Here is a 21062-nt window from a genome sequence, read left to right as displayed (position 1 = left end):
TGCGGAGGCGGGGGTTTGATGGAGTATCTCATTCACTGAAGCTCACAGGCAAAGTAAACGGCCAGTGGCTGCAGGTTAACCAACGTACAGACACGCACACAGGCACACACACACACACGTACACAACTCACACACACTTTTCCCTGATCACATATACTTTATACAAGTTGTAAAAAAAAAACAAAAAACAAAAAACAAAAAAACAATCAAATAACAAGGAACATTTGCTTTTCTGAATGTATCTCAAGCACCTCCCCACGTCTGTGTGTGAAGAGCTTCTCATTCTTTTCCTGTGAAATATTTGATACCTATGCAAGTGCATGTGTTAGATATGGAGACTAAAAGCCTCATCACCAAGTTAGCAACAGCGACCTATCACCCAGCTCCGGAGCTTGCCATGGCTATCCCAGCGAACCTAACCTCGGATGCCTCCCTCACCTCCTGTTTCCAGAATGGTGGGAATTAAACGGCATTTGGGGAATTTCACACCCAGTCTGGAGATGTAACTGGAGAGGGGAGTCCCAGCCGTGTCTGGCATCCCTGGCTAAATTGTTTGTTCAAAGGGAATGGGGATGGCCCAGGGTTTGCAAAGCCTTCTTAATTCATTTCGATTCCCTCTTTTAAAAAAACTAGCCCTGCAGCCCTTGGGGAAGGGTCGTGGGTCAGGATTCAGGAGGCTGTGCAGGGAGGCCAGGCCTGGGGAAGCTGGAGGGAGAGACGCCCACCTACCACACAGGGACTGGTGGGCCTCCTGCTGGAGGAGACCCTGAGGGGCTTAAAGAAGCCAGGCGGGAGTATCAGGGCCCCAGCTCTTCCCTGAGAGCAGTCGTTCAGGAATGCCTTCTCCCTGCGCCAGCTGTCACTCCCAAGGGGGTGCCTTCTTTGGTTTCCTTTTTATTGGAGAGGGGCCACCAGGGAGTGGGTAGGCGTGAGGGGTGGGGGCCTGGGGACTGCAGAACCAAACTTCGCCTAATTAATAACCCAGATGTTCCCGTCCAAACACATGGAGGTCTCGTGAGCTCTTGGGAAGTCAGACCCCAGCTCGGTCCCGTGCCAGTCTGCAGTTAGGCGGCAGGTCCTCGGTCCGGGTTGACACGTAGGCCACAGTCTTGGGCGCCCTGATCTGGCTGGATGGGAAGTTTAGTCTCCACCCAGAAGAGGAGCTCTGAACTCCTCCACGTTAAAGAAAAAGTTAGGCGGGGTAAGCTGCAACTTTCTTTTTAACCCGAAGTGAGCAAACCTCGGGGCCCCTCTGCACTGGTTCTTGGAGCTCCGCCAGGTGCGGGCACCTGGGGTGGGAAGAGTAGGGGGGACCACGGTGGGCCCCTGGGCTCCGAGGCCGCCCCAGGCCCGCCCGCCTACCGGCTCTCAGAGAAAGAACAGGGGGCCGCGCCCGCCCCACGTCCGCTCCGCCCCGGGCCAGCCCCTTCCTCGCAGCGACTCGCCCGCTGTCTCCACCCCCTCGCCCGCGGCGCCCAGTGGGAGGCGGGGGCTGGCCTCGCCAAGCCCGGCGCCGGGCTCTGATTTGCTGCGGGCGTTGGGGATCGACAGCCTCAGCGGCTGCCTTCCAAGAGAGAGGGAGGGAGGAAAAGGGGGAAAAAAGTGCTCGGCGCCGAAGGCGAGGTCCGCACTCTCCGTCCCCGCGGCTGGCGCAGGACCTCACTCGAGCGGAGCGCCTACGGGGAGCGGGTCGCGGGGCGGCGGCGGCGAGGAGGAGGCGAGAAGGAGTTGGAGGAGGAGGAGGAGGCGAGGGCGAGCGAGCCGAGCGGGGTCCCGGCCGCCCCGCGGGCCAAAGTCGAGCCCTCCCGCCCGTGGGCGAGCGCGCCAGCCGCCCCTTCCAGAACAGCCGCCGCCACAAAGAAGAACGGGGGGTGCCGAGGTCCCCATGACCTCCTAAAGTGGTGCGGTCCCCGCTGAGAGCGCTGCCCGGGCCGTGACCCGCGCCCCTGTGCGTCCCCGCGCGCCTCCCAGCGCCCCTGTGCGCCCCGGCCCGCGCCCCGCCGGCATGGACGTCCATACCCGCTGGAAAGCGCGCAGCCCGCTCCGCCCCGGCGCCCCGCTCCTGCCCCCGCCGCTGCTGCTGCTGCTGCTGCTGCTGTGGGCGCCGCCTCCGAGCCGCGCAGGTAAGGGCGCCTGGGGCGCGGGGATGCGGGATGGGGCGCGCGCGGCCCGGACGCCGCTGTCATCCCCGGGCGCCTTCGCCCGCAGAACTTTTCTTCCTTGGCCTGTGGAGTGCACGGGCCAAGACCACGAATGCCATTTGCTGCCCGCCCCCCCCCCGAGATGACGACACGCAGACACAATGCCCGTGGGCGCGCCGCCGCCCCCTCCCCAAACTGGCGGGTCGGGTGGGGCTGTCGCGCGAGCCGAGGATGGACCGAGGGCTGGATTAGCAGGAGGGGTTGTCCACGAGGCGGGCAAACTTTTGTCCCGAAACCTTCCTTCTCTGTCCCACATCACAGGCGCCCAGCTTGGGCCGACACAACCCTACAGCAGAACTTCCTCGCTCAAAACCGGGCAGGGCCGCCCCCTAGAGTCACAGCCCTTCAAATCCCGGGACTCCTGGGGTGGGGGGAATCCCAGAAACCTGGACCCCCAGCACTGAACTTCCCCCAGGCACTCTTGCTCTAGGCTGAGCTGGCGCCCTGCTTTCCCCAGGGACAGCGTTTCCTGCAGTCTTGGTCACCTAAGTGTTCGGGGGCACTGGGGACCCCTGCAGGGTGGTAGACAGCCCTGCTCCTAATCCCACCCCCAAACTTCTTGATCCCTGGAAGGCAGCGTTTCCTGGGTTCGCTGCTGAGAGATGGGATGCGTGGAGCAAAGCCAGAGATGGGTTTGCAGGCGGGGCTGTGAGTGGTTGGGATGATATGCAGATGTGGGATTCCTTCTGCCAAGGGTCAGCCCTTAGAAGGAGCCCTGCTTCCCGGGGAGGGCGCTGCAAGGCGAGGACTGTCTGCATCCCTGGCTGGGTTCTCGAGGATTCAGCTCTCCCTGGCGCAGCTTCCTGACAGGGGCATTTTTCTAGGCATCGCTCTTGGTAGTTAGTGGTGGGGTGGGTTTTCAACAGACTCTCTAACATCAGAACCCTCTGCTCTGGAAGGTCCCCTGAATCCTTATTGACAGGTGGGGAGATGGAGGCTCAGAGCTGTGTGCCGCCAGGTCAGAAGTGGCGGGCAGAGCGATGGGACCGTGGGCTCAGCGAACGGCTGGACCAGCCCGCCGCCTGCCAGCAAGAATGCTTCTCTCTGCTTCACGATTGGAAGACAAATGGGAAGAATCATTGTCCGTGTTCTGCTTGTCAATTAAAATACTCTTTTCCTTTTTTCCTGGCATGATCAGTGCTTGTTGGGCTAACTGGATGAACTGCAGTCCGGGTGTGGGGGCTGCCCTGGTGCTCTGGGGGAGGAGCCAGGAGCCTGGCCTGACTCCCAGGACCTGGGATCTCATCCCTGGGCCGCCACCAACTCTCTCCTGACCCTGGGGTAACTGGGCTTGTGTTTCTCCAGGGGTCAGCTGAAGGTGGGGGACAATAGAGGTCCCTAGAAAAGTGGAGAGGAGAAGGAAGGTGTGGTCAGGGACCATGCCATTGCCGGAGAACTGGGCCCTGTCTCAGCGCCTCTGGGGACTTTCGACAGAAACTCAAGAGGGAGTCCTTCAGGGGAATCGTCACCCTAGACAGCTGGGGCAGGGCACTGGCTGGGGACCGTGCATCGGCCCGGGCGTGGGGTTCCATTTCCCTCCCTGCCCATCTCCCCGCCTCCACACTGTCTTTTTCCCTCTGTGATTGCCCTGGCTAATCGAAGTGTGGCTCATTGGAAGTGGGAGTGAGGACGGCCCAGAGCGGCGGGCTTTGGAGTTGGACATTTTGCTTTTGACAAAACAGACTTTTAGAAGCATGCGAAGAGACCGCTTTACTTCGTGGGTTTCGCCAATGTCTCTCCACCTCCCAGGGTGGGACCTATTTGGAAGTCATCCTCCGAGCATGGCCAGAGGGGGCGGCTGTCCACTGGAGATGCAGGCGCGGCGGGGAGCCACCAGCAAGTGGCCGCTGTCTTCTGCGTCTTGGGATCTGCCAGATGTTTTCTGAGGGTTTTCTGAACACATTTCTTCTGCCTGCCTCCTTTTGGCCAAGTGTGTGAGGGAATGAAAAGTAGGATTGCATTTGGGGCTGCGGAACAGTGTAACGGGGAAGGAGAGTATGGGAAGTGAAACATGACCCCAATATTTGGAAATTGAGGTCATCTCCTCTACACGCCATTGGTTGACTCCAGTCACGTGATTGTTTTTTGCAATAATTTGTGGGGAGCGTCGGCCAAGTTTTGTGAGACTTGACAGATATCAAATGGTTAAATTTCCTCTGACTCAATCGAGTTGGCTGAAAAGATATCCTTTTCCATCCTCAGCCCCCTCCCTCCCTCTCCCCATAAAAGAGCAGCGAGTGGGAGGAGCTCAGAAGCCCCAAGAATTCCCCAAGCCCTCTCCCTGCTCTGCTCCAGATTTGCCGGAGGGGTTGGAGTTTTGGTCGCCACCCAGGGCTGTGCCCACCCAGCAGTGCCACAGCCCCAGGCAGGGGCATGTTCCCAGTGCCAGGCTCGCAGCGGCTTCTCCAGTGAGGTTACCCCTGGGCTGCTCCTGCGGGGCTGGCCAGAGCCTGCTCTTCACCCCGCCCTGCAGATATTTCTGGACTCCCCACCGCCACGCCTTAGCTGAACACAGCTGGTACTGCCCGTCCCGCCCTGCCTTCTCGCTGCCTGGCCTGTCTGCCTGCCCCTGCCTCCTCCCTGGACCGCCCCATCCCACTTCCCGGGAGACAGACCTTGATGGGTGGAGCAGGGGCTGCGCAGAGCAGTGAGCTGCCCCGCTGGAGGCCCAGGATGAGGCCCGGACACTTCTCGAAGGCACCCACTTGGGAGCCTGAGCGAAGCTGCATCTGGAACAGTGCAGGACCTGTCCCTGCTTCGTCATGTGAAGTGGCTCTGGGAACGGCCTTGGGAGACAGTCACACACGGGAATGCAGGGGCTGGCACTTGCCTGGCCTGTGGTGAGCATCAGCTGCACCATCTCACTGCATCCTCACCCTGTTCTGAGAAGGGACAGAGCCTAGGAGTCAGGGGGCAGGGATGCCAGGCCCTGTCTTCCATTCCTGCTCTGGGGCCCTAAGCCAGCGTCCACTCTCCGCCTGGCATGGTCACTCTTTGACTTATCAGAGTTCCCTCTTCTCACTTCCCGTCGGTTTATCAGCTCTCCCCGGGGAGACGGCCAGGGCCCTGAGCTGTAGTCCCGGCCTGGGGGCCCAGTCCATACAGGGTCCTGGGAGCAGAGCCATTCCATTTGGCCAAGACAGCGTTTAAGTTACTTTCTTCCTCTTTCCCCCTCTATCCTTTCTTCTCTCCTTCCTTCCTCCCTTTCTTCCTCCCTCCCTCCCTCCCATCCCCTTCCTTCCTTGCCTTCATCCCTCTATCCCTTCTCTTTTTACTCCAATGCCTTCAAGAGGAATGCAGTAGCCACAGTCTCCACCACTCGCCTCTGGCCACCCAGGCCTCTCCACACATCAGTATAACCTGCCTGGCCCCTGAAGGCTTTTGCCTTTTCACACGAACTGGGCCTGTCTTGGGGAGACAGAGGCAAATGGGATGGGACCCCTCATTTCCCTCCGGGAGCTCACGGTCTCACATGCAGACTGTTGTGAATTTTACTCAGGGGCCTACGTGGGATGTGCTGGGTCTTGTGTCCGACAATCTGGGAGGGTTCATTGCACTGAGGAGAGCCGGGGAGCTTCCTGGAGGAGGCGATGTGAAACTGACCTTCCCTCCTCCTCTTCTCCTTCCTTTTACTGTAGAAACGAACCTCCTTCGTGGGGCTCTCCTCTGCCTCTGGCTTTAATCTCGCTCACCCTCTTCCCTCCTTCCTGACAGGACATTCCACACCATGTCCCAGAGCTCTCCTGGGCGGCTGCCTTGGCTGGAAAGTCCCTCATTCGTGGGTTTGGCAGGTGCCCCCAGCATCTGTTTGCCAGGGGACTGCAAGTGCCCCGAAGCGAAGTGGCAGATCCCGGCAGCTTCCTTAACCCTTTCTCTGCCCCCGTTCCTCCTGTTTCCCTTCAGTGGGCCCTGCTGGCCTGGCACAGCGAATTCAGTGTGCACAGCTCTGCAGACAGCTCCACGGCTGTGGCCTAGGATGTGGGGGCCTCTGGGGGCGATTTTGGGTACCTGTGCTGGGTGACAGGTGGTCCGATGTGGGAGGTGACTTTCCTTGGCAATCAGATTACTGAACCCCAGGCCAGCAAGGTTGGTGTGAGGCCGGAGCTGAATTTCTGTGCCTCTGAGGGGCCGTCGGGTGGGCTGGGTGAGGACAAGTCACTGCGCCTCAGCTTCCCCTCCTGAACATGGGGAGAACTGCATTTCTTGCTTTGAGGCATGGTTGTGAAGACTGATTAAGGCCACAACTGTAAGAAGCTTTGCAAGCTGCCTGACCTGTACTTGGCACTGGCTGTGTGGGGGCGTTATCACCCCCATCTTCAGTGGCGGTTTTTGCAGGAGGAAAGAGCAGCGTTCCCACAGCCCTCTTTAGATGCAGGTATCCCAGAGGCACAGGTGAGGGAGGTGTGCCTGTGTGGGGCCTGGCCCTGCTGAGACCCCCGGGGCTCTGCTGTCATCCGCTTAGCTGGTCTCTGCTGCCCCCTTGCCTTCCTTGGCCTCGGTTCTCTGCTTTCCCACGGAACCTCATGGGGTCATCATCCAGGCCGTGGGGTGTGAGGCACGTGAAAGGTTTTAGAAGCCAATTCCAGGGTTTGCACTTATGTGTGCGTTTGTGTGTATGTGTATCAGGCCACGTACATGTATGTATAATGTGTATGTCTCCCCGCGATCTGCCTGCGCACGTGTGTTTGTGGGTGTACATGTGTGTTTGAGTGTGCATGCATGCGCATCCTTGCACATGTACATGCGTTCACGTGGGTGTCCCGGGCTGACTCCACGTGCAGGACCTGGTGTGTTTCAGGAGCTCGTGGCAGGGCGACGTTTCTCTCCTTACCGTGACCTGGCCCCAGCTGGACGGGAGAGGAGGAGATGGCTGGATGGGAGAGGAGGTGGAGCCTGCCGGTTGAGCAGGAGGCTGTGGGTTCGCTGCAGGGCAAGCTGGGTCTGGCTGGATCCGACAATTTCATGTCTTTTTAAGCTCCCAGGAGGGCGATGTTGCATGATGGCTCCCGCTTCTCCTCTATTTACATTCTCCCATACAATCGACTAGTCTGCTGTCGGTGCTTTGCCAAGTGTCAGTTTTGATGTTTCTGGCCTGGCTGGTGGATGTGCCGAGATCCTGCAGGCAGAGCCTACAGCGGCCCTTGTGGTGGTTACTACTGAGTGTCAGTTTGATTGGATTGAAGGATACAAAGTATTAATCCTGGGTGTGTCTGTGAGAGCGTTGCCAAAGGAGATTAACACTTGAATCAGTGGGCTGGGGAAGGCAGACCCACCTCTGATCGGGTGGGCACCATCTAATCAGCCGCCAGCAAATACCAGGCAGAAAAACATGAAGAGATGAGACTGGCCTAGCCTCCCAGCCTATGTCTTTCTCTTGTGCTGGACGCTTCCTGCCCTCAAACATCGGACTCCAAGTTCTTCAGGTTTGGGACCGGCTCTCCTTGTTCCTCAGCTTGCAGACAGCCTATTGTGGTGGGACCTTGTGATCATGTACGTTAATACTTAATAAACTCCCATATATATAGATTTCTATTCCTGTTAGTTCTGTCCCTCTAAGGGAACCCTGACTAATACATCCCTGCTCATAGGCAGGACTGCAGCCACCAGGACATGGCGTGGGGACCAGGGTGGCATGCTGGTGAAGGACAGGCAACCAGCAAGATGCCTGGATTCCTACCCTGGTTCCAGTGTCTACCAGCAGTGCATTTTAACCACCCCGTGCCTCAGTTTCCCCATCTGTAAGAAGGGGGTGATGACTGTAACTACAGCAGGGTTTTAGTGATGTCTAATGCATTACTCACATAAAGTACAGAGTAAGACCCTGTTACCGCCCTTGCCACCGGGGACCCCAGTGCAGCAGGAGGCTGTGAGGCGGTTCGGGGCCCTCTACTCACTGGTCTGTGCGTGCTCCCTTGCCATCCTGTGTGGGGTCACACTGCTGCTTCCCTCACTGGGTGAGCAAGAGAAAAGGTAAGGCAGTAAGCACCAGTGGTCAGTTCAGCAGATCGCTCACTGCTTGCTGCCTCTGAGGCTCTGAGCCTGAGCCAGGAAGATGCATCCTTGGGCAGTCGCAGGCCGGGCCAAGTTCAGCATGCAGCGTGGCCCTCCCCTGCCTCCTCCAGCCACTTGCTCTTGACAAGGAACTGAGGTCCAGGAGGTAGATGAACCTGGACACCTCCCAGCTGCAGGCCTCTGTTCTGTCTCTGTGACGTGATGGCGTCGAGTGGTGGCTGATCACTGAAAGGAGGTGTTTCGGGGTGGGTGAAGTTGGCAGGGGCGGTGGGGGGGGGCTTTGCCATCTCAGATGTTGTTTTTGTGCCAGCCCAGCCTCAGGCCACTGGAGAGAAGACCGTAGAACGAGTGAATTGGTGGCTGGATGCTCAGTGGAGGGGCGCGGGTCACTTTGAGTTGTCCGTGTCAGATAGTCCGAGCCGTCACACCCTCGGCTTCCTATTAGCAGAGGAGTTTTTCTGGAAGAATCTCAAACTAGGTGATAACCCCATATTAGCAGTAAATGTCACCATCCTTTGGTGACTCAGACCTGAGAAATGGAACCACAGCATGACCCACTTTTCTCAAAATTTAATTATGCAGAGCTCCGGGGACACGGGCTCAGCCTATTTGCTGAGATGTCTGTGCCCATGAAATGGAAGCTTCCTTTATTTTCTGTTTCCTAGACCTGTGTTCTTATAGGGAAATTTGTTCTTCTGTCCTTTTCTTCCTTGCCAGGACCTTGGCAATAGGGTTTCTGGTGGGCTTTTTTTTTTTTTTTTAAATAAATGCCACAAAGTGACATAAAAACAGTGTGGCGATTCCTCAGGGATCTAGAACCAGAAATACCATTTGACCTGGTGATCCCATTACTGGGTATATGCCCAAAGGATTATAAATCATCCTACTATAAAGACAAATGCCCACGTGTGTTTATTGTGGCGCTGTTCACAATAGCAAAGACTTGGAACCAACCCAAATGCCATCAGTGATAGACTGGATAAAGACAATGGTGCATACACACCTTGGAATACTATGCAGCCATGAAAAAGGATGAGTTCATGTCCTTTGCAGGGACATGGATGAAGCTGGAAACCATCATTCTCAGCAAGTAACACAGAAACAGAAAACCAAACACCACATGTTCTCATAAGTGGGAGTTGAACAATGAGAACACATGGACACAGGGAGGGGAACATCATACACTGGGGCAGGTCAGGGGCTGGGGGGCTGGGGGAGGGTTAGCATTAGGAGAAATACCTAATGTAGATGACGGACTGATGGGTGCAGCAAACCACCATGGCACGTGTATACCTATGTAACAAACCTGTACATTCTACACATGTATCCCAGAACTTAAAGTATAATAAAATTTTTTTTTTTTAAAAAGTGTGTGTATGTAGCAGGAGTGATTTAAGTTGAAAAACTCTGACCCTTGCACTGGGAAACAGTGATTTTCCAATGAGAACACGTGAGTGTTGTAACCTAGTGAAGCGACCGTCTTCCATTCTTCTGGTGGGTGGCCTGGGGGATCAGCACTCTTTCCCGTGTGTGGGTACAGAGGGAACAGGTGAGGTCCGTATGTGAAGACATTGGGTGTGTCAGCAGGTTTGTTTGGCAGCATTTATGGACCCCCAACATGAGTCGGACCTATGTGGGGGGCACAGGTGAGCGATAGGTGAGCCGTCTGTGCCCTACTGGGTCTTCCGCTGTGGTGGGGGAGTCAGCCATATGAACAGGTGGTTTTACCGAGTGAGGTGCAGTAGAAGTGGGAGTAGCATGTGGCCACAGCCAGTCTAGGGAGGCACCTGCCAGCCCCATGGGGCGGTGGCCAATCAGAGACCAGCCTGCTTCTCCAGGGCCAGCCCTTTGGGGTGCATGCATCTGAAGGCAGGCTCCCATTGGTGGATGCAGAGGGCATGTTCCCATGCATGTTCTTCCTCTGGCTCCTGTTCATATTTTCATATTCACACTGGACCCTGCTCTGAGGGTGGTCCCATCAGCACCTGTGATCCTCAGACCAGCCCTTTGTGCCAGGTGGGACGGCCCATTCTGCAGATGTGCCAGTCTAGCTCTTCAAGTCCAGCTGGCACAAGGGGATGACGGCCTCCCTCCACGTCCCAGTGGTCTCATGGCCTGCATTTTGGTTCAGGTCCGTACAGTCATATGCATGGATGCAAGCAGCCACTGTCCATCCTCAAGGCCAGGTGAGGGCAGCATGGCTCCGCTCCCTCCGGCTTGTTTCCTGGGGCCGACCTGGCCTCCGTGGCAGCTGGGCCCTGGTGCTTCAGAAGGGGAGCCATGGCCCCAGACAACAGTGCTTACATGGAGCCTCTGCCTTGGTTTCTCCTTCTTCCTTTCAGATGTATAAAAATGCACATCAAGCCTGGGCACCATCTGGTGGCCTCTTTATTTTTTTAATAAATGCCACAAAATGACATAAAAACAGTGTGGCGGTTCGTCAGGGATCTAGAACCAGAAATACCATTTGACCCAGTAATCCCATTACTGGGCACCACCTCTACAAAAATTTCAAAAACAATTAGCCGGGTGTAGTGGTGTGTGCTTGCGGTCCCAGCTGCTTGAGAGGCTGAGGTGGGAGGATCACTTGAGCCAGGGAGGCTGAGGCTGCAGTGAGCTGTGTTTGTGCCACTGCACTGTAGCCTGGGTGACAGAGTGAGACCCTGTCTCAAAAAAATAAAAATTAAAAATAAAAATGTACACCAGAGAGCACAGTAGTCTCAGCTTTTCCAACTGTGGTTTCTTCTTTCTTCTGGAGGACAGAGGCCCAGCGCCTGCATCCTCGGCACACACTTAGGTCAATCACTGGGGCCTGTTGTGGGGGTGACAGGCAAGCCTGGGTGTGGGGAGAGCCGGCCTGATGCCTGTGGGTTCTGCACAGGTGGGATGGCAGGCGCAGGACAGAGGGGCCCCTGGGGGGACTTTTCTCAGGTCTTCTGCCTTCCCAGCACTGTGTCCATCAGGGAGGTTCCCAGGATCTGTCTTTGCTGCTGATTTTCTTCCCTCAATTTTTTGTTTTGTTTTCTTTCTTTGGGGATGATCTGAAATCCTCTTCCCGTGCTATTTCTCTGCTCTTCCCCTGGGGAAAGGAGAGTGGGGAGAAAGTGTCCCGTGTCCATGTTCCTGTGGACGTTTCCCTTCCTTCTTCCTAAGGAGGGGTGGTGACTCCCAGAGGCTCTAAGGAAAGAAGGAGAAAGTGACACTGCCTCTTCTCAGACCCTTTGGCTGCAGAGTGTTCACATGGTTGGGGCGGGGTGAAGGGTGTTCTTATGGGAAGAGGAGGGAACTAGATTTCTGACTGCAATTGTAATAGCTTTGTAAGTAATTATTATTCATGTTATTTAGGGTGATGATCTCGAATGGTTGTCTAGGTCAAAAAGTACTGCTTGAGCAGTGGAGATATCTCATCTGAAGGTTGAGAATACACAGAGCGTCCTTGGGCCGGTGTGGCGGTGACAGTGAGCTGGTGACAACAGGCAGAGCCAGGGTAACACGGCTCTGCCGGGTGGGGCAAGGAGATGCCCCAGGTGGAGCCATCAGGAGAGGGAGAGGGGGTGGGAGGGAAGGTGAGCGACTGTCCTGCCAGGGATGCCAGTGTCATCCTCCTGCCAGTGTCATCCTCCTGGCCCTGAAACAGGTGGATATCATGGCTTCTCAGACCAGGCCATTTAGGGACATGTGGCAATGTCTGGAGATGTTTTCGGATTGTCGAATCTGGGGTGGGGGCAGGGCTATTGGCCTGTAGTTGGGGGAGTCCGAGGATGCTGCTCTGCACCCCACAGTGCACGGGACAGCCCCCACCAAAAAGACTGACCCAGTCTGGAGGCTGCAGGAATCCGTGGGATAGAGGAAGCAAAGGTGAGATTCCACGGCCCTGCCCCGTGGCCTTCTCATGGCTCATTGTCAGACAGCAGGGAGGGCCTCTTCTTAGGCCGGGTCCGGGGTTTCTCCTCATGGTGTAGACCAGCGGTTCCCACACTTCACCAGGCCCTGGCATCCCCCCGAGGCCTCTCTTAAGGCACAGATTTTTTCTGACTCAGGAGGCCCGGGGTGGGTCCAGGAAACTGCATTTCTAGCGAGGTAAGTTCCCAGACCACGCTGATGCCAGGGCGTCCGGGGTGCCACACTTTGCAAACCATGGGTCGTTCTGCATCCTCCAGCCCAGGGTCTTGGATTTCAGCATTAATGGTGGTCGTGGGGTGGGGAGGGCACCTGCCAGGGGAGAAGCGTTGGAGAGAAGAGAGGAGGGTGTAGCTGTTCCTCCACGCCGCTCAGGAACCTCCCACTTTCTCTTTTTTTTTTTTTTTTTTTTTTTTTGAGACGGAGTCTCGCTCTGTCGCCCAGGCTGGAGTGCAGTGGTGCGATCTCGGCTCACTGCAAGCTCCGCCTCCCGGGTTCACGCCATTCTCGTGCCTCAGCCTCCCGAGTAGCTGGGACTACAGGCGCCCGCCACTGCGCCTGGCAAATGTTTTGTATTTTGTAGTAGAGACGGGGTTTCACTGTGTTAGCCAGGATGGTCTCGATCTCCTGACCTCGTGATCCACCCGCCTCGGCCTCCCAAAGTGCTGGGATTACAGGCGTGAGTCACCGCGCCCGGCCCCTCCCACTTTCTTTTTGGTGGTCCCCGCTTCACCAAGGACCCATGGTGCTCTTCCCCTGCGCACCTGGCGGGGGCACTCACTCATCTCCAAAGCGAAGATGCCGCTATCCTGCAGGTCTTAGGGAGCAGGGAGACCCTGGGGCTGGGGGTGAACTTCTAGGGAGGGGGTTTCCCGTGGATTTGGCCTTGAGATTCTGCTGTTGTTGATGTTCCTATTATGGGAAGGTTCAGACACAGCACAGCAAAGGTCATGTTCTGCCTGGGGCCACAAGGACCAGCCCACAGCCAGCCCCGTTCCAGCCGGAGGCCGGCCCACGCCCCCGCACCCGGTGATTTGAAGCCAGTCCCTGACGTCAGCTCCGTTCTTTGGTAACCATTTCAGTCTGCGAAAGAGGAGGACCCCACTCCACGCTCACCTCAGCTTGCTGGCCGTGTGCTGTCTGTGCTTCTCCCAGGGGCTCCCCCCACACCCAGACCTCCCCTCCATCAGTACTGTGCTGGGTCCACAGGGCCGGGCTCTGCAGAGCCAGGAGTCTATAGGACTGCAGGTTTATAGGGCTGGGGGTCTGGAGGGCCGGGGTTCTACAGGGATGATGGTCTGCAGGGCTGGGGGTCTTTCAGGCAGGGGGCTATAGGGCTGGAGACTCTGCAGGGCTGGAGGGTCTGCAGGCTCAGGGGTCTCTCAGGCCAGGGATCTGTAGGGCTGGGGTTCTGTAGGGCTGGGCATCTGTAGGGCTGGGTGTGTGTAGGGTGGTGTGTGTAGGGCTGGCGGTGTGTAGGGCTGGGGGTGTGTAGGGCTGGGGTGTGTAGAGCTGGAGGTGTGTAGGGCTGGGGGTGTGTAGGGCTAGGGGTGTGTAGGGCTGGGAGTGTGTAGGGCTGGGGTGTGTAGGGCTGGGAGTGTGTACGGCTGGGGTGTGTAGGGCTGGTGTGTGTAGAGCTGGGGGTGTGTAGGGCTGGGGGGTGTAGGGCTGGTGTGTGTAGGGCTGGGGTGTGTAGGGCTGGAGGTGTGTAGGGCTGGTGTGTGTAGGACTGGAGGTGTGTAGAGCTGGGGGTGTGTAGGGCTGGGGGGTGTAGGGCTGGGGGGTGTAGAGCTGGAGGTGTGTAGGGCTGGGGGTGTGTAGGGCTGGGGGTGTGTAAGGCTGGTGTGTGTAGAGCTGGGGGTGTGTAGGGCTGGGGGTGTGTAGGGCTGGGGGTGTGTAGGGCTGGTGTGTGTAGGACTGGAGGTGTGTAGAGCTGGGGGTGTGTAGGGCTGGGGGTGTGTAAGGCTGGTGTGTGTAGAGCTGGGGGTGTGTAGGGCTGGTGTGTGTAGGACTGGAGGTGTGTAGGGCTGGGGGTGTGTAGGGCTGGGGGTGTGTAAGGCTGGTGTGTGTAGAGCTGGGGGTGTGTAAGGCTGGTGTGTGTAGAGCTGGGGGTGTGTAGGGCTGGGGGTGTGTAAGGCTGGTGTGTGTAGGGCTGGGGGTGTGTAGGGCTGGTGTGTGTAGGACTGGGGGTGTGTAGGGCTGGGGGTGTGTAAGGCTGGTGTGTGTAGGGCTGGGGGTGTGTAGGGCTGGTGTGTGTAGGGCTGGGGGTGTGTAGGGCTGGGGGTGTGTAAGGCTGGTGTGTGTAGAGCTGGGGGTGTGTAGGGCTGGGGGTGTGTAGGGCTGGGGGTGTGTAGGGCTGGTGTGTGTAGGACTGGAGGTGTGTAGAGCTGGGGGTGTGTAGGGCTGGGGGGTGTAGGGCTGGGGGGTGTAGAGCTGGAGGTGTGTAGGGCTGGGGGTGTGTAGGGCTGGCGGTGTGTAAGGCTGGTGTGTGTAGAGCTGGAGGTGTGTAGGGCTGGAGGTGTTAGGGCTGTGGGTGTGTAGGGGTGGGGTGTAGGGCTGGTGTGTGTAGAGCTGGAGGTGTGTAGGGCTGGGGGTGTGTAGGGCTGGTGTGTGTAGAGCTGGGGGTGTGTAGGGCTGGGGGGTGTAGGGCTGGTGTGTGTAGGGCTGGGGTGTGTAGGGCTGGAGGTGTGTAGGGCTGGTGTGTGTAGGACTGGAGGTGTGTAGAGCTGGGGGTGTGTAGGGCTGGGGGGTGTAGGGCTGGGGGGTGTAGAGCTGGAGGTGTGTAGGGCTGGGGGTGTGTAGGGCTGGGGGTGTGTAAGGCTGGTGTGTGTAGAGCTGGGGGTGTGTAGGGCTGGGGGTGTGTAGGGCTGGGGGTGTGTAGGGCTGGTGTGTGTAGGACTGGAGGTGTGTAGAGCTGGGGGTGTGTAGGGCTGGGGGTGTGTAAGGCTGGTGTGTGTAGAGCTGGGGGTGTGTAGGGCTGGTGTGTGTAGGACTGGAGGTGTGTAGGGCTGGGGGTGTGTAGGGCTGGGGGTGTGTAAGGCTGGTGTGTGTAGAGCTGGGGGTGTGTAAGGCTGGTGTGTGTAGAGCTGGGGGTGTGTAGGGCTGGGGGTGTGTAAGGCTGGTGTGTGTAGGGCTGGGGGTGTGTAGGGCTGGTGTGTGTAGGACTGGAGGTGTGTAGGGCTGGGGGTGTGTAGGGCTGGGGGTGTGTAAGGCTGGTGTGTGTAGAGCTGGGGGTGTGTAGGGCTGGGGGTGTGTAGGGCTGGGGGTGTGTAGGGCTGGTGTGTGTAGGACTGGAGGTGTGTAGAGCTGGGGGTGTGTAGGGCTGGGGGGTGTAGGGCTGGGGGGTGTAGAGCTGGAGGTGTGTAGGGCTGGGGGTGTGTAGGGCTGGCGGTGTGTAAGGCTGGTGTGTGTAGAGCTGGAGGTGTGTAGGGCTGGAGGTGTTAGGGCTGTGGGTGTGTAGGGGTGGGGTGTAGGGCTGGTGTGTGTAGAGCTGGAGGTGTGTAGGGCTGGGGGTGTGTAGGGCTGGTGTGTGTAGGGCTGGAGTTTTGTAGGGCTGGGGATGTGTAGGGCTGGGGTGTGTAGGGCTGGGGTGTGTAGGGCTGGGGTGTGTGGAGCTGGAGGTGTGTAGAGCTGGAGGTGTGTAGGGCTGGGGGTGTGTAGGGCTGGGGGTGTGTAGGGCTGGGGGTGTATAGGGCTGGGGTGTGTAGGCTGGTGTGTGTAGAGCTGGAGGTGTGTAGGGCTGGGGGTGTTTAGGGCTGGGGGTGTGTAGGGCTGGTGTGTGTAGGACTGGAGGTGTGTAGATCTGGAGGTTTGTAGGGCTGGGGGTGTGTAGGGCTGGGGTGTGTAGGGCTGGTGTGTGTAGAGCTGGAGGTGTGTAGGGCTGTTGTGTGTAGGTCTGGGGGTGTGTAGGGCTGGGGGTGTATAGGGCGGTGTGTGTAGGGCTGTGGGTGTGTTTGGCTGGGGGTGTGTAGGGCAGTGTTTGTAGGGTTGGGGGTGTGTAGGGCTGCGGATGTGTAGGGCTGGGGGTGTGCAGGGTTGGTGTGTGTAGGGCTAGGGTTCTGTAGGGCTCTGGGTGTGTAGGACTGGGGGTGTGTAGGGCTGGGGGTGTGTAGGACTGGGGGTGTGTAGGGCAGTGTGTGTAGGGCTGGGGGTGTGTTGGGCTGGGCGTGTGTAGGGCTGGTGTGTGTAGGTCTGGGGGTGTGTAGGGCTGGGGGTGTGTAGGGCCGGGCGTCTGTAGTGCTGGTTTAGTTGAAGGCTGTGGGTGAGGACCCAGAGGGCGCCATGGGTGCTGTGCCCACCAGGCTGTGCTATGACACCTGCAGCAGGGCGCCCCTGCCTTGCCCTCCTTGAATGCCCTGGTACGGGGGGTTGGTACCAAGACAGCAGCTGCACTGCCATTTTGCCAAAGATTTGAGTTCTCTGGGTAACCCTGGCCTGGAGTTGCCTGGTGTTTTCTGGGATTGACTGGAAACAAAGGAGGGTGGGCAGGTCCACCTTCCTGCAGGGTAGGACTTTGGGGGGCTCATCACTGGATGCCAGAGGATGCCGTTGTGTGGAGCCTGGGACCCCCACAGTGGACAGGTGCAGGAGCCCCGGGGTCCCACCTTTCAGATTCAGATTTTTGAGGGTCTGTAGTGGAGCCTGGGGCCTGCGGCTCCTTGTCCTGCCCCCCAAATGCAGTGGCAGTGACCAGTCGAGGGCACTTTGGGAAACTCTGAGCAGGGGAGGGTGGAGGCCTGTGCCTCCCTCCAGCCCTCTGTCCTTCTACAGGGCCTGCCCCTATCACCAGCTCACAGTCACCTCTTGGACTTTTGCAAAGAGTGCTCAGGGGATGAGGAGGAGAGCAGTGATTCTCAGGGACACTGGGAGCTTTGGAGGCTGGGAGAGCAGGTTTGAACTCCTGGCTGTGCGACCTCCAACATGTTACTTAACCTCTCTGATCCCGAGGCAGCTTGTCTGCATATCAGAGGTGATAGCACCACCTACCTGGACCGGCTGCTGTGAGGATCTAAGGAAGGGATATTGGTGTGGATGCAAAGACCTAGGTGTGCCCAGTGTGCAGGACATTGCTCCGTGCAGTGCAAACAGCAGGTGCAATCGTGGTATTGATAACAATGCTTGCTGCCTTTATTGGGATGGTCGCAGATGGTATCATATAATTCTTATTAGAGATGGCTGTTACTGTACGTGGCTGTTAATACGGAGGTTGGGAGGCAGTAATTGTAGCTTTTATAAAGTGTGAAAGAAGGACTAAAGCTGCTGTTCGCAGGTTCAGGCCCAGCCAGGGACCTCAGAGGATGCTAAATGGTGGGCACAAAGGGGCCAGAGGGTCCAGTCTGCAGGGCACGGGATGTGCTTTACAGATAATATGGGGGGGGGTGAAGCAGGGGGTGCAATTTAGAGAAAATATGGGGGGCGGGGTGGGGGTGCAGTTTATAGATAATATGGGGGGGCAGGGTGGGGGTGCAGTTTATAGATAATATGGGGGACAGGGGGTACAGTTTATAGATAATATGGGGGCAGGGTGGGGATGTAATTTATAGCCAATATGGGGGCAGGGTGGGGGTGTACTTTATAGATAATATGGGGTGGGACAGGGGGTGCAGTTTATAGATAATATGGGGGGCAGAGGTACAGTTTATAGATAATATGGGGGGCAGGGGTACAGTTTGTAGATAATATGGGGGCAGGGCGGGGTTGCAGTTTATAGATAATATGGGGCTGAGGCGGGGGTACAGTTTATAGATAATATGGGGGATGGGGTGGGGGTCTAGTTTATAGATAATATGGGAGGCAGGGGGTACAGTTTATAGATAATATGGGGACGGGGTGGGGGTGTAGTTTATAGATAATATGGGGGGCAGGGGGTACAGTTTGTAGATAATATGGGGGACGGGGTGGGGTGTAGTTTATAGATAATATGGGGGGGCAGGGGGTACAGTTTGTAGATAATATGGGGGCAGGGCGGGGTTGCAGTTTATAGATAATATGGGGCTGGGGTGGGGGTGCAGTTTATAGATAATATGGGGGGTAAGGAGGGGGTACAGTTTATAGATAATATGTGGGGTGGGGCAGAGGGGTACAGCTTATAGATAATATGGGGGGCGGGGTGGGGGTGTAGTTTATAGATAATATGGGGGGTGAGGAGGGGGTACAGTTTATAGATAATATGTGGGGCGGGGCAGAGGGGTGCAGCTTATAGATAATATGGGGATGGGGTGGGGGTGTAGTTTATAGATAATATGGGGGGTGAGGAGGGGGTACAGTTTATAGATAATATGGGGGGTGAGGGCTGTGGAACCTCCCTCTGTATTCAGTTCCTAGGAGCTTCTCCAGATGAGTTTCCTTTGCCCAGGGGTGCCAGGCCTGACAGGGAAGGCAGGGGGATGGGACAGGACATGCCTGGACTCCTAGAGAGGACTCTGATGTCTTCTGGGGAGGGTACACAGAGTCAGTGGCCTGGCTTATGGCCCTGGAGCCGTTTTGCAGATGAATAAGCTCAGACTTAGAGGGTATGGGTTTCTGGTGTCACAGGCTGGTGAGAAGTGGGGAGACCAGGCCTGGGAGTCCTGGCCTGTTGGGTGGGCTTCACTGGGGAGGGATGGGCCGGGCATGGAGATGCTGCCTGCTGTGGTGGACTGCATCCGGAGTCCTGTTGCTGAGGAAAGCAACCCTGCCCATCTCTTGCCACCGTCAGGGGATGGTGTTCAAAACTGGGTCTTCTCTCAGCCTTGGTGGGCTGGAGCGAGTCCCAGGCTTTCTAATGCAGGGGCTTTCTGCCCAGGGCAGGCTCTGAGGACCAATGTTCACCCTACACCCATGGTGGTGGGCAGCTCACCCTCTGCGGGCAGGCGGCACCCACACTGGGAGGTTCTGGACCCCGGCCTCCGCAGCCCATAGGTTTCATCATGACCCTGAAAATCTGCTTGCTCACCAGTGATAAAGGAAAGCAGCTCCGAAGTGCAGACACCCGCTTCCTCTTTCTTTCCTGTTCTGGCTGCCCGGGTCTCCAGTTCTGCTGGGACAGCCCTGGGAGGGACGGCCCAAGCCGGGCCTGTATGTCCCCCTGCCCCTGCACATCCCCCCGCCCCTGCTGAGCCTGTCCTTGCACGCTCTGGGCCCCTCCGTGTGCACACGCTCCTGCCTCCCCTTCCTGCAGCCAGGGCCTGGCCGATTACACACAGCTGCCTGGCCCTCGAGCAGGATTTGCAGGCTCTGGGGAGGGGCTATAGTCCGAGGGCAGTGTGGGCCTAAAGGCATGTTGGGGGTCTTAATGGAAACCGATGCCCCTCTTGTACCCTGCCTGGCTTCTGTCCCCTGGAGGGTGGGGGTGCAGGCACCCTGTGGTTGTGTGGAGAGCAGCTGGGAGGGTCAGTCTCCAGGCCTGGAGGGGAGGGGCTGCTGGGCTCCAGGTGGGTCCTGGCCCCCTTGAAGGTCTCTCCGGAGCCTGGTAACTGAAATGTCAGTGAAGGTAGAAATTCACATGAAACATACGAGGAGGGAGGGGTTTGCTTGAGACTTTTTTCTGCAGGTGAAGAATAGGACTTTTTGGGACTTTTCTTCTTCTGACCTGACCCTAAGTGCCTTTACACCGTGTTTTATCCCGATGACCTCTGTCTGAGGCAGGAGATACCATCCCATTTTACAGGTGAGAAGCAGGCTCAGAGGCCCTGCAGCTAGGAAGTGGCAGAGTTAGGCCTTTAAAATAACCTTTGAGGCTGGGCGCAGTGGCTCAGGCCTGTAATCCCAGCACTTTGGAAGGCTGAGACGGGTGGATCACAAGGTCAGGAATTTGAGACTGGCCAATATGGTGAAACCCCGTCTCTACTAAAAATACAAAAAAAATTAGTCGTAATGGTGCATGCCTGTAATCCCAGCTATTTGGGAGACTGAGGCAAGAGAATTGCTTGAACCTGGGAGGCAGACGTTGCAGTGAGCCGAGATGGTGCCATTGCACTCCAGCCTGGGCAACAGAGACTCCATCTCAAAAAAATAAAAAAATAAAAAAATGCCTTTGAACTGTGGACATTTGATTCTGTCCAGCTGCTTGGGAACTTGCCTGATATGAGTCCAGGCCTTCTGAGAGTGCCGAGTGCCGAGTAGCCAAGTAAGGTGGGATTTTTGGCCCCATCCGAGGGATGGTTGCAGTTTTTTTCTTTGGGGACTTCATCCCTGCAGTAGGCACTGAGAGACAGGAGCAGGAGGAGCCTGAAGCCCGGTGATGCCCGTGAACAACCCTCTGTCCTCCCTGCCCTCCTGCATCACCATGGCCCGGGTGGTGGGTCTCAGGAGGGAGCAGGGCCGTTTGGATCCTATCACTCAGCAGCCTCTTCCAAAGCCCACTCAGCCATGGGCTCCACAGGCACCCCGAGTACCGTCCTAGATGGGATCTGCAGCTTAGATCTGGAGCCTGTGCCCAGCTGTGCGTGCGCTGTTTGCTTAAGGGGGTGAGCTGCTGTGGTCTGAGTCATTTTTTCCATTTTAGCGGAAAGGAAGGAGTGATAGGGGAGGATTATTGCCAGGTAGGTGCTGCCTGTTTAGTATCAGCGGACACATGGCCAAGGAGAAGTGGGGCCCAGCAAGCCAGATGCTATAGCAGATAAGGTGCAGGCGGGCCAGGGACAGAAATGGACCAGATGTTTCAGGAGCTGAGCTGGGATAGCATCACAGAACCCCTCCTGGGTCAGGGACCTGGGCCACGATCCACATCTTTAAACCATCAGCATTTCAGAAAAGAAAAATGCAAACTCTGAGAGAAACAGTGCCCCAGGCCTGATTTCCAAGTCTACCCTTTATCCTATTAGCAGAACGATGTGTTCTATGTGCCATAAGAGTCCTCAGGTTTGCCAAGGACCAGGCTTGAAAGAGTTTTACTCTTGGTTTTCCCTTAAAATGAACCATGAGTCCTAAAGAATTGTCAAAGCCCTCTGAAGATTTGCTACCTGAGTA

The 21062-nt window shown here is 57.2% G+C and overlaps 1 protein-coding gene across 3 annotated transcripts in view; it reads left to right on the top strand.

The window, feature by feature from the left end:
- The first annotated feature begins 1627 nt into the window (after window positions 1-1627).
- The window catches only part of COL5A1 (collagen type V alpha 1 chain), a 208645-nt gene continuing 189210 nt past the window's right edge, over window positions 1628-21062 (top strand). For all 3 annotated transcript variants that reach the window (XR_012424123.1, XM_045374232.2, XM_045374231.2), the window contains exon 1: window positions 1628-2123. Coding sequence is in view for 2 of the 3 variants with exons in the window: in XM_045374232.2 (XP_045230167.2) it covers window positions 2006-2123 (118 nt within the window). In the remaining variant the exon portion in view is untranslated. The remainder of the gene's footprint in view (window positions 2124-21062) is intronic.

The sequence above is a fragment of the Macaca fascicularis genome, chromosome 15 (assembly GCF_037993035.2).
Source record: "Macaca fascicularis isolate 582-1 chromosome 15, T2T-MFA8v1.1".
Lineage (NCBI taxonomy): Eukaryota > Metazoa > Chordata > Mammalia > Primates > Cercopithecidae > Macaca > Macaca fascicularis.
Note: the sequence above shows the minus strand (reverse complement) of the source record. Positions and strands in the feature narration are given on the sequence as shown.